This window comes from Canis aureus, chromosome 29 (assembly GCF_053574225.1).
Source record: "Canis aureus isolate CA01 chromosome 29, VMU_Caureus_v.1.0, whole genome shotgun sequence".
In the NCBI taxonomy this organism is placed as follows: Eukaryota; Metazoa; Chordata; class Mammalia; order Carnivora; family Canidae; genus Canis; species Canis aureus.
In genome coordinates this window covers 7,404,342-7,419,713 of record NC_135639.1, presented here as the reverse complement: position 1 = coordinate 7,419,713, position 15,372 = coordinate 7,404,342, and the positions used below count along the sequence as shown (strand labels likewise).

General features: G+C 54.2%; 1 protein-coding gene across 3 annotated transcripts in view; it reads left to right on the top strand.

Annotated features, from left to right (window-relative positions):
* The first annotated feature begins 1,958 nt into the window (after positions 1-1,958).
* The window catches only part of LHPP (phospholysine phosphohistidine inorganic pyrophosphate phosphatase), a 127,207-nt gene continuing 113,793 nt past the window's right edge, over positions 1,959-15,372 (top strand). Inside the window, exon 1 of one of the 3 annotated variants that reach the window (XM_077877289.1) lies at positions 1,959-2,141. In XM_077877289.1, the coding sequence (XP_077733415.1) occupies positions 2,017-2,141 (125 nt within the window). In that variant the 5' untranslated portion in view covers positions 1,959-2,016. The remainder of the gene's footprint in view (positions 2,142-15,372) is intronic. The other 2 variants (XM_077877288.1, XM_077877287.1) reach the window with 2 other exon arrangements.

The window sequence follows — 15,372 nt, the reverse complement described above, 5'->3', positions numbered from 1 at the left end:
ATCCTCGTGGCTGTGTCTATGTTACTCGTTGGCACTTGGCACACATTTGGTCAGCAATCTTCAAGGCATACATCTTGTTCTCTTCAGTCTTGGCTCAAAGGCAAAGATCACACCTTACGTCTTTTTGCAACCCAGAGCCCTGAGCCCACAGAAGTTCAATACATGTATATGGAGCATGATGTTCATGGCAGATTATCCAGACTGATTCACTTAGCTCCCCTACCACAGAATCTGGAAGGCTAAAACCTGCATTTCCCAGACTCCCTTGCACGTTGGGCTAGGTTCCACCAAGCTAGACAAGGTGAAAGCAAGGTAGGTGGTAGCCTCAGGTGGAGAGCCTCCTTTAAGGGCACAGTGGTGGGCAGATTTGATTCTTTGGGGCCTGTACTTCCCCTGGCATCTTAGGAGCCAAGTGATGGAGCAGTACTCCAATGGAATAATGCAACTGGGTGTTTCTCATAGCTGCATGGCTCTTGGCTGTATAGTCCTCGAGCTTGGAAACTCCAGTTCCCATGGAAATCTGTAAGCTTCTTACTGCCTCGTATAAACATAACCCTTTAGCTGGAGTGGTTTCTATTTTCTGCAACTAAGAAGCATGGCTAACGTAAGGTCTAATATTCTTTTCTCCCACAACCAGATTATAAATCTCCAAAGAATGGGAACTACATTTTACATCTCTCCTATAAAATCAACAGAGTACACAGTTCCCCAGTAAACTTGGCACATGATATGCACAATTAAGTTCTAAGATTCTGATGAATTCTTCATCCTATCTGTGACTCGAGAACCTAAATGAAGTAGCCATTCTACTATGGTCTTCTTTTGATACCTCAAAGCTAAGTCACACCCAGAGAAGTCTGATTTTTTCAAGTTTTAGTTTATTTATTTTAAGATTTTATTTATTTGACGAGAGAGAGAGAGAGAGAGAGAGAGAGAGAGAGAGAGAGAGCACAAGCAGGGGAAGCGACAGGGGAGAGGGAGAAGCAGACTCCCCGCTGAGCGCAGAGGAGAGCCCAATGTGGGGCTGGATCCAAGGACCCTGGGATGATGACCTGAGCCGAAGGTAGATGCTTAACCCACGAGCCACCCAGACGCCCTTCAAGTTTCAGTCTAAATACCTGGAACGGTCAGAGGGCTAGTCAAGGAAACTTCCCCTTTTCAATTTTTATTTAATGCAAAAATTAGTTAATGGTAATTGGAATGTAACAATTCATCCATAAGGTCACTGGCCTAACACATTGCAACTTTCCCATTTTTTTTTAACTTTCCCATTTTGTTTCCAGCCCTATTCCTTTGAATCCTTAATTTTGCAGAGCTGAAGTCCACACTGCAGTTTCGTAGTCTGTTTTCTCATATAACACGTGCAGTTTCCATGTCGTTGCCTTGTCTTCGTCTTCATTTTTGACGGCATAATGTTTCTTTCTATAGCCATGTCGTACTTGCTGGCACATGGACTCTTGCAGCTTATGCTGGCATGATAGCTTAGGTGCGCTCACCGACTTCCGAATCACTTCCTTAGCATCACTTCCCAGGCGCGCCATCATCCAGCCAATCGGTGCAACTACCTCCACTGCTTTTAGGGCTGTCACACTCTTCAGCCAAAGGATGAGGACACCAATGCAGCGCTGGTGTCTTTGATTTTTGCTACTTTTCCAGGTACCTCCTTGTCTCGATTGGCCTTGCTCTGGTTTTTAGGGAGGTTGACTGTTGGGTTTTTTTGCTTGCTTTTTGTCTTTGCTTTTCCTGCCTTTTGTCCACTGAGCTCTCCTGGGGAGACGGCTCCCATTTCGGGGGCGTGTGACCCGGGAGTGGGGCTGGCGGCACCCGGGGCGCCCCGCTGGTGCGGCTGGCCTCTCCCCGCCGGTCCCGTTGGCCCCGCCCCGCCGGCCCCGCTGGCCCCGCCCCGCCGGACCGCGCAGCCCAGGACTACATTTCCCAGGCGCCCTTGCGCGGCGAGCCGGGCCGCCGTTCCCGCCGCGGGTTGGGACGCGGAATCGGCGGCGACGGCGGAGCGCGATGGCCGCGTGGGGCGAGCGGTTGGCAGGCGTGCGCGGGGTGCTGCTCGACATCTCGGGCGTGCTGTACGATGGCGGTGAGGACGGCGGCTCGCCGATCCCTGGCTCCGTGGAGGCGGTGGCGAGGTGAGTGGGCCGCGGGGGGCGCGAGGCTAGGCGCTCCGCCGGGTCCCCCCGCCCACGGCTTCCGGCCGCTGCCGGGGGGCGTGTCGGGGGCGTGGCCTCGGCTTGGCCCCGCCCCCTCCGCAGCCCCGCGCAGCCTGCACCCCGCACCCCGCACCCTGCACCCCGCGGAACGCAGAGCCTGTGCGGGTGCGAGCTGCGCTGTCGCCCGGGCCGCCCCTGGCTTCCTGCGGCTGCTGAGCGCTCGGGATGGGGCCGGGCAGGGTTGGGATGCGCTCTCAGTGCAAAGTCCACGCCGCTTTCCAAGACTTCGTGGCAGAAACGTAAAGAGCTCCTTGTGTTGCTTTTTAGGGATGACGTGTTGGAGTGATAAGGATTTGAATATATTAGGTTAAATAAAAGGTATTAGATTCCACCTGTTTTTTGCTTTTGTTGATGTGGTTCATAGAGAACCTTCAATCATGTATGTGCTGGCATCGATTGTTTTGGGGAGGGAGAGGAGGAGGAGGGCATCTTGCTCCCAGAAGACCGCACAAGGACCACCACGGACGGTTGGCACCACCGGACCCTCTGCTTTGTAGTTGCCATTGGCAGGACAGGCCAGTGCTGCCATGATTTTGAGGGGCAGCCCAGGAAGGGCTAATTGCCCAGGACCTGGCTTCCCAAACTCACTAGTTGGAGGGCCCTGGTTCATGGCCTGACCTCACTAGGACTCAGTTTACCTACCTAGAGATAGCACTTTTTTTTTTTTTAAGATTTTATTATTTATTCATGAGAGACACAAAAGCTGATTCCAGCTTTTCTCCAGAGCCGGTGGGACACATCTCTTCCCGACTCTGCATTCAGTGCCATGCCCGTAGCCCGAAATCAGCGATGGTGGAAGTATTTACACCATGGAAACCAGCAAACGCAACCAGGACCTGCCCAAAGCCCTCTCTGTGCCAGCGAGCCGGGTCTTTGACATTTGCTAGCACACCACTGCCCAGGGACCAGTCTCAGCTCCAGAGCTGGGGATTATCAGCAAAGTATGTCATGTCCTTGAACCTCAGTTTCTTTTTTCTTTTCTTTTCTTTTTTTTTTAAGATTTTATTTATTCATTCATGAGAGACACACAGAGAGGGAGAGGCAGAGACACAGACAGAGGAGAAGCAGGCTCCATGCAGAGAGCCCGATGTGGGACTCGATCCCTGATCTCCAGGATCACACCCTGGGCTGAAGGCAGCGCTAAACCGCTGAGCCACCCGGGCTGCCCTAGATGGCACTTAGGTGAGCGTCTTGGTCCTTCTCTGAGAGCCCACCCCACTGGTCTGTACAGGAGCCATACTGTCCTGTGTCACGAAGCAGGAGGTGTTTGAGAAGCCAGGAAGTCAGAAAATGGAGACAGGGCCTCCAGGAGAGCATGTGAAGGGCAGCTCAGACCTGGGAGACTCCCAATGGCCCTGGGAGCTTCATTTCCTAAAGTCCAGGTTTAAGTCCTGCCCTTTGCCTTGGTGTCCCAAGGGCCTCACAGAAGCTCTGTCATGAACAAGACTGTGTTTGGGGGTTAACTGGACCTAGTAAGGGGGAGCATGAGACCACAGTCTTAGGGCTGTGAATGAGGCAGACACGTCTTCATGGGGCTCATGTCTGAGGCGGAAATGGACAGTAAACTTGGATGCAGACAAGTAAACATAAGGTTGGCTGGACGGTGACAGAGGAGAGGCTGGACTTCTCTGAGGAGAAGGCATTGGACGGAACTAGAGGGTAAGAAGGGCCATCTGGGCCAAGGGACAGAGGAAGTGCATTCCAGGTAGAGGGAACAGCAACTGCAAAGGCCTGCGGCAGAAGAGGGCTTGGCACATTCATGTTCACGGAACTGGAGACGGGGAGCATGGCCGTAGCAGGGACTTGTCACGGAGAGGTGCCTGATTTTATCCTCAGTGCCCTGGGAAGTCACTGAAGATCTTAGGCAGGAAAGTGGTGTGATCTGATTTTTGTTTTAAGGAACTTGAAATGTAAAAAGTGAAACTGTGTAAGTATCAAATGAAAACAGGAGAGATCTCCTTTGAAATCTTGGAGTAGAGGACCTTTATAATTATGCCCTTAAATCTAGAAGTCAACAGAAAAAAAAAAAAATCAACAGCCTAATAGAAAAATGCATGCAAGATGTAAACAGTTCATAAGGAAGAAAAAATAAATGTGACCCCTAAGCATATGAAAGATGCTCAGCCTTACTTAGATAAGAGAAATGCAAATTGAAACAATGCCAATGTGCCATTTTTCTTCAATATGAGAAACTTGGCAAAAATGCACAACTTTGGGCATACGTTCTCTTGGTGAGAGTTTGTGGAAACAGAGCCTGTCTTGTGGAAGATACATTTGGCATTATCTGTTACCAGTTCCACTTCTGGAAATTGCCCTACCTCATACATGAGAAAAGGACATCAGTGCGAGGTCATTCGTGACAATAACTTTTGAAATAGGAAAACACTGGAAACAGGTCAAATATCCACCAATAGGGAAATGTCATGGCCCACCCATCTATGCAGTGGAATACCATGTGGCATAAATAGGAATGAGTGTGTGCCTGTCGTATAGACGTATTGTCAGTGAAGACAGCAAAGCACAGAACAGACTGGGCAGTGTCTGTCTTTTGGATGAAAAAAGGCAGAAATGCAGTGATGTGTTCCTGCTGCTGTGTTTGCGTAAAGAAACCGAAAGAAGAGTTTCACTATTTGAAGAGCAAGGGGGCGGACAATTGAGGGGTGCTGGGTGGTTGCTTCTTCATTGTACAGCTTTGTGTATTAACCTTTTTTTTTTTTTTTAACGTTTTTGGACCACATGAATGTATCTCCTATTTGTAAATTTGATTTACAGGTATTTTGTTAATTATCTGTCATTAAAGCTGGAAAAAAGGTACTGCACCAAAAAAAAAATTACAAATATTTTAAGATCACTCTGGTTGCAAAATGGGGAATGGCCTGGCAGTGTAGTAGGTGGCAGGGCTCAAGAAAAGAGGCGGGGAACCAGATAGGAGACCATTGTATGGTCCAGAGAGAGATGGTGGGATGTGGACCAGGGGGGTGGCAAGAAAGGAGTGAATTAAAGAGGTGTTTTGGAAGTAGGACCACGACAGCCTACTGATGAGTATTGTGGGGGCCAGAGAGAAGATGGAATAAAGAATGACTCCCAGTGTTGGGTTAGAGCACCTGAAAGGATAGAGAGGAGGGGAGAGGGGGTGCAGGGCAGGTGCCCTGATGGCTCGTGACGTATGTGAAGTTTTTGGCTGAGTGCTCAGTGCACGATAGACCCCATGACAGCACAACATATATACATACGTTTGTTAAAGTTATGGAATTCTTTTTTTTTTAAAGATTTTATTTATTTATTCATGAGAGACAGAGAGAGAGGCAGAGACACAGGCAGAGGGAGAAGAAGGCTCCATGCAGGGAGCCCGACATGGGACTCGATCCCCGGTCTCCAGGATCACGCCCAGGGCTGAAAGCAGGTGCTCAACCACTGAGCCACCCAGGGATCCTTTGGAATTCCTTTATTAAAATATAATTAACATACAATGTTTTATTGGTCTCAGGTGGACAACATATTGATTTAGCAGTTCTGAATATCACTCAGTGCTCACCGGGATGGGTGTAGTCACCATCAATCACCAAACAATGTTGTTACAGTATTATTGACTATATTGCCTGTATTTTCTGGGCGAGGCTGCTCTCAGAGGGTGCCTGTTCTGTGCTAGGTGTTCATGCTTTCCTCTCACTACCTTGTGTGGCCCCTGACAGTCTGGGCTGGGGAGGGGCTGTGGTTCCCCTTTGTCAGCTGAAGCCGGTGCAGCTCAGGGTTTGCCAGGGCCTCAGCTGGGATGGCCCAGGGACTCCGGCGACCCAAATCTGCCTGACTCCCAACAGCTGTGCCAGAGCCATACTTCGAGTCCTTTGTGGGAAGAGTGGGTATTGACAAAGGTCAGGGCTTCCAACAGGCCAACCTGAGGAATGCTCCCACCCTGACACAGACCTGCCAACCAATGGAGGCACAGATCCCAGGGTAGTGGTAAGGAGGGGTCTCTGGCCTGCTAACCTGTGTGGGTTCTGCGCTGGCACCTTCCCACTGATCGCCAGGAGGGTTTTCTTTTGATTTTGTTTATCTCAGGCTGATTTTTGTAGCTGGGATGTCTCTGGTAGCAGCTATATTGTGTAAGTCTAACAGCTGTATACTAACAGTCTTAAAATACATCAGAGCCTGTTTTGTGGCTGAGAGGGGGGTTTCCTTCCCTAGAGCAGGTGGTATTATTTTTGGTGAGGGTGCTCCTTACCCTGGGAGATTTTATCATTGTGCTGTCCAGGGGCCTGGAGACCTAATGGTCTTGTCCCTCCAAAACCTCCCGGGTTCCCATGCCACAGGACCAAGTCCCCGGCCTCCCCTGGTCCACTAGGGCCTTCTGTCTCTCTCTCTCTCTCTCTCTTTTTTAAAGATTTTATTTATTCATGAGAGACAGAGAGAGAGAGAGAGAGAGAGGCAGAGACACAGATAGAGGGAGAAGCGGGCTCCATGCAGGGAGCCCGACATGGGACTCGATCCAGGGTCTCCAGGATCACGCCCCGGGCTGAAGACGGCCCCAAACCGCTGAGCCACCCGGGCTGCCCATCTTTTTTTTTTTTTTTTTAAAGATTTATTTATTTATTCATGATAGACAGAGAGAGAGAGAGAGAGAGAGAGAGAGAGAGGCAGAGACACAGGCAGAGGGAGAAGCAGGCTCCATGCCGGGAGCCCGGTGTGGGACTCCATCCCGGGACTCCAGGATCGTGCCCTGGGCCAAAGGCAGGTGCTAAACCGCTGAGTCACCCAGGGATCCCCCTACTAGGGCCTTCTCAAGTGAGCTTTGTGGACTTTTGTTCACCCACTCCCGCACCCGCCTAGTATTAGTTGCGTAGTTACGTAGGCTCGTGGGTAGGGTTTTCACTGATGAGCCCCTTGGTGCTCCTAGTTGCATAGACTCGTGGGTAGGGTTTTCACCGATGAGCCCCTTGGTGGCCAGCACCCCCTGAACCCAGGCTCATGCACAGCACCGTGCGCTCTGGCTCCCTGGACATCCTCTTCTCTTCAGCTTCTCTGCCCTGCCTCCAGTGGCCCACTGATCACACTCGGGCCCTCCTTGTGGGTGGTCTGGGCACGCACGAGGTCCAGCGCCCAGATGCACCGTGGTAGTGAGTGTGGTACTAGAAGTTTCCCACTGCTTTTGGAGTTTCCATGGGGATGTTTCACACATGCAGAATGCCCCTGTTTTGTAGCGGCCACACCAAGCATAGGCTCTCCCAGGAACCTTTTATGGAACAGGTGCTACCTGCCAAGGATAGTGTCTGTAGCCCCAAGGGTGATTTCTTTACACCCTGCATTCTGTGGCCTCCTTGATATGTGAGGCTTGCTTTGATTATCCAAGGGAGCTCCAGGGAAGTCCCAGGGGTGACAGCGGCTGCAGAGGGACAGGCATCATGGGGAGGGGATGACGTCCTGGGGGGCTTTTCACCCCCTGGCAGCTCCCCAGCACCATAGGCTCCCAGCAGTACCTTCCATCCTGGGAACCCTGGAGGGGGCGGCTCACTACTCTCCTTCCTGGACTTTCTGCAGTGACACGTGTCCTCAGATTTTTCTGAAAGGTTCCCACCATCTGGGGGACATAGAACATATGCGGAGGATAAACTCTGCCTTACAGAACAACGTGGACCACGGTCATAGCGGTCACCAGTGATTGAGGGAGGCCTGTCACATCCTGGGCCGGTGCTTGACTGCAAAGCTACCTTCACAACCAGCCCTGAGGTGGGATTTTGGGCCCCTTTCAAAGTGAGGTACAGAGATTCGGGAACCAGCAGAAGTGGGAAAGGTGGCTGGGCCAGGTCAGCCCCAGGTCTGTGCGACTGCAAGGCCTCCATGGCCCTCCCAGCACCACCCTGCTTCTCAGTACATGTGTTTGCTCCTTCAGTCATTCCCACCCCACAGGTATTCACTGGGCCCTTCTAAACTGCCAGGACACAAGGCAGATGGAAGTCCCTGCCTAGTGAAGCCGAGGGCCCAGTTGGGAGATCTGTGTGATCCACAGGGAGCTGAGGAGTGGGGAAGCACAGCCTTGCAGATCAGCTGCTTGTGTGCGCTGGGATCTGGACATGCCACCTGGCTAGAGTGTCCCAGATGGAACCGAAGGCCCAGGCTTCAGAGGGCCACACAGGCCCCTTCCTGGAGCTGCTGGGAACGGTGCTTCGAGCTCTCTGACGGCTCTAGGATTTGTGGGCGGGCGTGGTAATGGGACATCTGTAACCAGCCCGGGGTGCCCCCAACGGGCCCTTTATTGGAGCCCATTCTTGGGCATTTGGGCTCTCGGAGGGGAGCCATTCGGAGGCAGGGCTGGGCACAGCAGGGGCTGACCGGCACAAAGGAGAGCCCCGGAGGCATCTGCATGTGAAAGGCAGGTGGGCCTTTACTGCGTCCTGTCTCAGGCCACTAAAGCACAGCTGCTGAGCCCTGCTCGCAGGCCTTTTTGTGGCCGGCGGAAGGAAGCCCAGCTCGGCCCAGGGCCGCTTCATAAAGCAATTCCCACCCAGGACCGCCAGTCCCACAAGCCATCCTTCCAGGTGGGGCCTCTCAAGCCCCAGGGTGCACCGGAAGCCCTGGGACCCTGTTCCCGGCGAGGCCCCTCCCAGCAGGTTTTGGAGCAGCGAAGGACGGGGCCAGGGGAACCGTGTCTGAAGTCACCAGCCTGCAGATCTCAGGACTGACCCCTCCTCCGGCCTCCCCTCCTCGACGCTGGGCCGCCCGGCTGCATCTGGCCCTAGGGGTGGCAATAGTAACAACTGCCAGGGACCGACGACAGACAGCCGGGAGCCTCACCTGTGCTGCCTCGGCCCATCCTTCCAGTTGGGGCCCAGCACCTGCCAGAGGAGGTCCCTTGGGGATATAGGAGGGGGCGGCCACTTGGTTGAGCTTGTTTGAGCCAACAGGAGCTTTCCTGACTCAGCCCAGACCTGGGACAAGGTGTGCTTTGACGAGACCACCCTGCCACTTCCTGCTGCCATTTCGTGGGTGGCTCCCTCCTCGTAAACAGTCCCACTAGTACTGGAAGGTACGGAGCAAAAAGTCCAAACCTTTGTCACCAGCGCTGACCGACGCATTCCTCTAGGGTGACACTGTGGTTCCTCCCAAACCCCTTCTGCTCTGTTTCCCCCTACCCCGAAGCACAGAGGACTTGAAGACCCAGTGCCTCCAAGACCCTCTCCTGACATCACACCCTCCTCACCCCCTGCCCCGCACTCCCGCCTCCTCTCCCTGGTGCTCCCAGGTCACAGAAGGCTGAGTCCCTGCAGATCCCGAGCCAGGGCTTTCCAACTCTTATGTAGCCTTGGAACATTTACCCCCCAAATGAATCCAAGGTAGACCCCCCCCCCCCATTAAACAAAAGGACAAAGTTCAACAAGTGTATGTTGTCTCTGTTCAAATCCATAATCCATGATGAAGCCAGTCAGTGAAAATGATCGAAGTGTTTTGGTGAGTGACGATATTGAAGCCCCGACCAGTGGACAGCTTAATAGTTAATTTTTAAAGATTTCATTTCTTTTTATGAGAGGGAGAGAAAGAGAGAGCACAAGCAGGGGAGGAGCAGAGGGAGAAGGAGAAGCAGGTGCCCTGCTGAGCAGGGAGCCTGATGTGGGGCTGGATCCCAGGATGTGGGGCTGGATCCCAGGACCGTGAGATCGTGACCTGAGCCGAAGGCAGATGCTTAACTGACTGAGCCCCCCAGGCGCCCCACCTCTAGCACCCCAAGGATGTGCGGGGAAGCCATGCTGGCACACCCGGCCCCAGCCCTGCCTGGAGTGGCGTCTGCCACAAATTTCCATGACCCTGCGGCTGACAGGATGCTGCCCACGTGTGGAGGAGAAACCAGAGACACAGAGGCCTGCCTTAAAGATGCCCCCCCGGGGAGGGAGAGCAGGGCCGGTGCCCTCCCCAGGGCGGGTGCTGCTTCCTCGTATCACCCAACAGAGGGTGGGTGGCAGCGCTTGTGGGTGAGGCCCTGGGCATTGAGTCCCAGCTCTGTCCCGTGGTGGTGATGTGGTCTCAGGCAGGTGTCATAGTTTTTTTGTGCCTCAGTTTCCCACCTGTGTCAGCGGGGGGAAGTCAAGTGAGATATTTCCTCTTACACTGCCATTTCACTTGTGCCACCTCTAGGAGCTAACGGAGCATTTTGTGGCCTGAACGGTCAGCTAATGGTGGAGAGGTGGTTCTTCTGCTGATAAGCGGAGTCTTTCACCTGTTGAACTTGGTACTTGGTCAACCCGAAATCTCTCAGCTCGGCCCACAGGGTATTATTCACGTTTGTGTGCATTTTCGTGAGGCCAGTTCATAATGAGGGGTTCTCGTCTGTGCCCCACCCCCGGGAGAGGCACTCATCCCCTCGGAACCCAAGGTCCTCGTTGTAAATGGGGATGTTGACCCATTTTCCGGATTGTCTTGCGAATTCACTGTGAGCCTGTGGGTGACGTACTGGGTAGCTGGGGAGGCACTGGCGGCCGGTCACCCGGAACTGTGGTAGCTGCTGTTGGGGTTCCCTTTGTCCTGGGTGCCCCAGGATTGTTCTTCAGGATGGTCAGCCCTGGATTTTTGCCCCAGCCTCCCTCTGCCCTCTTAACAGTGCTCTCTGAGCTCCCTCACCTCCTGGCCCCTCCTGGGCCCTGGTTCACTGGCCTGTGGCTTCCTGTCAGACTGCCCACCTCAAGGGCCCAGATGTCCCCAGCACGGGCTTGCCACAGGGGTGATAGGCACTGTCACCACCCACGTCTTCACTGGCATTATTGAGTATTTGCAGCGTGCCGAGTGCTTCTGATCTGGTTCTGCCTATTGTCTTCACAACAGCCCAGTCAAGTAGCTTCTGTTAGTGTCCCGTTTTATGGATAGGCAGACTGAGGTTGGAGAGGGTTGGGTCAGAAGCCTCAGCCACAGAGTCAGAGGTGGCAGGTGTGTTGCCTTCTGAGTTGGGCTTCCACCTCCTGCCACCTCGCCCCGGGAGTCCTTGGCCTCTGTCCCCTGCAGCCCCTGGCCCGGACCAGCCCGTGATGGCGCTCTGGAAGGACTGGCTGGCCACGGACTCTCCCAGGTTGGGGAGTGGTCCAAGAAGCCACAACTCCACAGCCCATGCCCTTAGGCACCTTGTGTCCCTCTGTTCCTGTCCCCCGCTTTCTGAAATGAGCCATTGGTTGAATGCTGCCCAAGCTCTCCTCTGGTTTCTAGATTCCCTGCACTTGATTTTAAATTGTCTTTATTAAAATAGTTTTTTAAAAGATTTATTTATTCATGAGAGACACAGAGAGAGGCAGAGATACAGGCAGAGGGAGAAGCAGGCCCCATGCAGGGAGCCTGACACGGGACTCGATCCCAGGACTCCAGGATCACAACCTGAGCTGAAGGCAGCGCTAAACCGCTGAGCCACCCGGGCTGCCCTTAAGTTGTCTTTATTAAGAAATAGTAAACTGATGTCTGTGGACTCAGCATGTCCCTTTGGTCTGAGCTCTGAGGCTTAGGAAGGTCAGAGAGAACATGTTGGGTGGCAGGTGAGGTGGTCACGGGCACAGGAAAGAGGCACCTGGGGTTTCGCAACGTCTCTGGCTTTGGAGCCTGCCCGATGTCTATTTGACCTCATCGCTGTTCCCTGAGGTCACCAGCCAGCTGGTTGGGACTGAGAGGCCCAGCCAGGACCCAGCCATGTGCGTCACCCTGTCCTTTGTTCTTTCTCTTCTGTCCATCCAGACTTTGGACTCTGTTTCTTGCCTGGACTCTGACGACACAGTGATGTGCATCGCTGCCCACAGAATGTCAGATGGAGAATGGGGAAGGACTTTAGGGTCGGGGAGCAGCTGGCTGTCAGCCTAGCTGAAAGGTTTGCCCTGGTGGATTGTAGGAAGGAAGGGGAAGGTGCGGCGGGCCCGGCCCCAGCTACTGGCAAAAGCTGTTACTGGTGCCCCTTGGCGTTCCTGGTCGAATGGTGACACCAGCATGTGGGATGGCCCACGGCATGCCCACACCTGGAGAGCAGAGGACCAGGCACTGCTGTTACCCCATGTCATGGCTGGGATTCAGGGACCCCAAGAGTCTGGTGTCTGGATGCCTGGCCAAAGGCATTTGCCGGGTGCAAGTGCAGGACCCCAGCTGGGAAGCCAGACCTATTCTCACGGGGCAAAAACCCTTCTGTGGCTGCTCGAGCCACGAGGCGGCTCCCTGACCCCAGCTGAGGCCCATCATTGGGGCACTTGGGGAGCCAGGCTGGGTCCCTCCCTGAATCAGTGTGGGCGCCTCTTGGTAGGCGTCAGTGACTGTTTTTCTGCTGCAAAACTGTTCCTGTTCCACTCGCTCCTGTTTGACCTTCTATTTTAAAAAATTGGGTTCTTAGAGCAAATAAGTACTTTGCAGGATTCACTTCTTCCAAATGTGTGTTTTCAATCCCTGTGGCTTTCCATGAGAGAAGCAGCCAGAGATCTTAAAGTCAGACAGCAGCTGGCACGGCCGTAGAGCGCTGCTCAGGCTCGCATCTGGGTGCCAGCAGGGTCGCTGGGACTGGGGTTCGCTGGGGGCCTTGGCCAGGCGCTGCCACCCGTGTTTTGGTTCATAACACCCCCCTGAGGTGCTGTGAATGTCACTTCCTCTCTGTAAGGAAACTGAGGCATAGCTTTGTTTATCTGCTGCTGTTCCCCTTTTAGTAGTCATGCCCCCCGCCCCACCAGAGAACCTCTTGAGCTGTGGCCCCAGGGGCAGAGCAGGCCAAGGCAAGGATGGGGGGACTCCCCCTCTGTGACCCTCAGTCCCCCCCTCCTGGTCACTTGTCATGCGGGAGAGGGTTCCTGACCCCTGAAGTAGAGGTGGTGGTGGCCCCAGCTGGAGACCAGAGCTCTGGCCCAGGGCAGCCTAGGGGGGCCTCATTCAGCTCTCGGGGGACCAGCCTCGGAAGGAGAGAACCAAAGAAAGCACACTCAGCTTTCTCTTGAGGCAGAGAAGTCACCCGTCCCCTCTAGGCACTAACTTCATTTGTCATAAGTCTAACCTGCCAGCCGGTGGCCTCATCTTCTCATCCAGGACCTGCTCAGCTCGAGGCCTCCTCCCTCCACCGTCCCGTAGAGGCCTCTCCTCCTGGGTGGGGCGTGGGGATTACCTGGGAGCATGGGCTTTCTTCCCGAGCTCCTCTGGGTACCAGAATGATGTGGTTCCTTTGCCAGGTGGGCCCATCAGATCTGCAATTTGGGTGAGTTGGGGACTCCCACAGAAAGGCATTGTCACCCTCCAAGAGCTGTGAAGATGGGCTGTGCCTGGGCACCTGGGGGATTGGGGTCCGGGGGGCTTCCTGGAGGAAGGGAAGCATGAACCTGGCCTTAAAGGATGACTTAAGGTATGCCTGTAGTCAGCAGCCTCTGGGTGACCGGAGGCCTTGTTGGGTCCCACGAAGGTGACAGCTTCCCTAGGGCTTGTGAGGAGGGAGGATGGGCACAGTCAGCAGGGCCTTGTCTGGGGCAGCCTTCTTGCCCCCCCCACCCCCGGGTGGCCTCCCCTCCCAGCCCCTCTTTGGCGAGCCAGAGAGGACAGTGGGCTGTGGAGCTATGCCAAGGTCGGTCAGGATGTCCAGTAATCGCCCTAGTGCTCTACCTGCTATGGAGCCATAATGAGAGGGTTTCCATTATTTTCGGGTGAGCGCCCCTGGCAGATGCCGACAGCCAGCAGATGTGTGAGGTCCGAGGTGATTTGCAAGGGACCAGTTCATGTGATGCACAATAATTGCACCAGGCGACGTTGTCACTCAGAGGTTTGTCCTGGCCTGCCGGGATGAGGTAAAGGTCAGTTCAAAGATCTGGTGTGGCTGCAGGAAGTGGGGGCAAATCCCACTCTCGTGGGACTCCTGGGGAGGAGGGGGCAGCAGGCTGAGGTGGTGCCCGGGGTCTCAAAGGGGCAGTGTGGCCAGAGCCCCACCCGGGGACATCAGAGCCCCACAATAGAACACCTGTTCCAGGAGTTCTTGGGTTTTGGGGGTGTGTGAGGTTAGCAGCCTGTCCTGGAGCTGGGCCCAGCCTGATGCTGAGATCCTGGAAAGTTGCTCTCCCGCTCTTGCTTGCAGGCTATGCTCAAGTCCCGAAGCCGTGCCTGGCTGGAGCTCTCCTGACATTCTGAATCCTTGTGGTCTAGGGCCCCTAAGGCCAAATCTGTGACATCTGGCAGCAGACCCGGCGGGAGATGCTGAGGATTTGGTTCTCTGGCTGTCGTGTCTGTTCACGCTGCCACAACAGAAAACCACAGGCTGGGGGGGCTTCCAGCAGACTTTATTGGGAAGCCCAAGATCTAGTGCCAGCAGGGTCTGTTTCTGGTGAAAGTTCTCTTCCCGGTTTCTAGGGGCTGCTGTCCTCATGTGGCCGCCTCTGTGCAGCAGAGAGAGATCTCTGGCATGTCTTCTAAGGACACTAATCCTGTCCTATCACAGCCCCAGCCTCCTGACCTCACTTAGGCCCCATTACCTCCTTAGGGCTGCAGGATGGGGGACACGACTCGGCCCAGAGCACTGGCCATTCAGGGCCTTCCCTTCAGTGCCAACCCGTCATCTCACAATCTTGTCCCCCGAGCACACTCATGTGTGCTCCACGCATGCCCCTGGGCTGCTGTGTCTTACATGACACTTCCCTTATTGGGACCATGCAGGCCTGGGCATGCCACCCTGTAGCTGCCACCGTGTGGTCGGTTCACAGCCGTGGGCTCTGCTGCTCACAAGCCGCATGACTTTATTGGTCTCTGCCTCTCAGAGCCTCTGTTTTGTCAGCGGTAGAATGGGGACAGTGGTTGTCATTTCTTGGCTCATTGCTCGTTGAGCTCATACTTCAGCCTGCACGCCAGGCCCAGGGGATGTTTGTACAGAAAAAAACCACGTGGGTCTGGATGACATCAAATCACAGATGCTGATCCCGAGGCAGGGCTCAACGTAACATTGTAATCATGCTTTATTCTGTTACTAACACACACTTTCATTATTTTCAGTGATTGCGAGAAGCAGAGGGAGAACCTGGGACTCGTCCCAAATGGTCAGAAAGGGGGTGCAGTCGGCCGAGATGGGACTCACAGGGAGGGGACTTCCCGCACCTTTCGCACTCAATTTTTTCAGGGACTGATTTAATCCTAAAACCAGTACTTTGATTTTAAAGCACGTGTTTTATGAACTTAGGTGAGTATT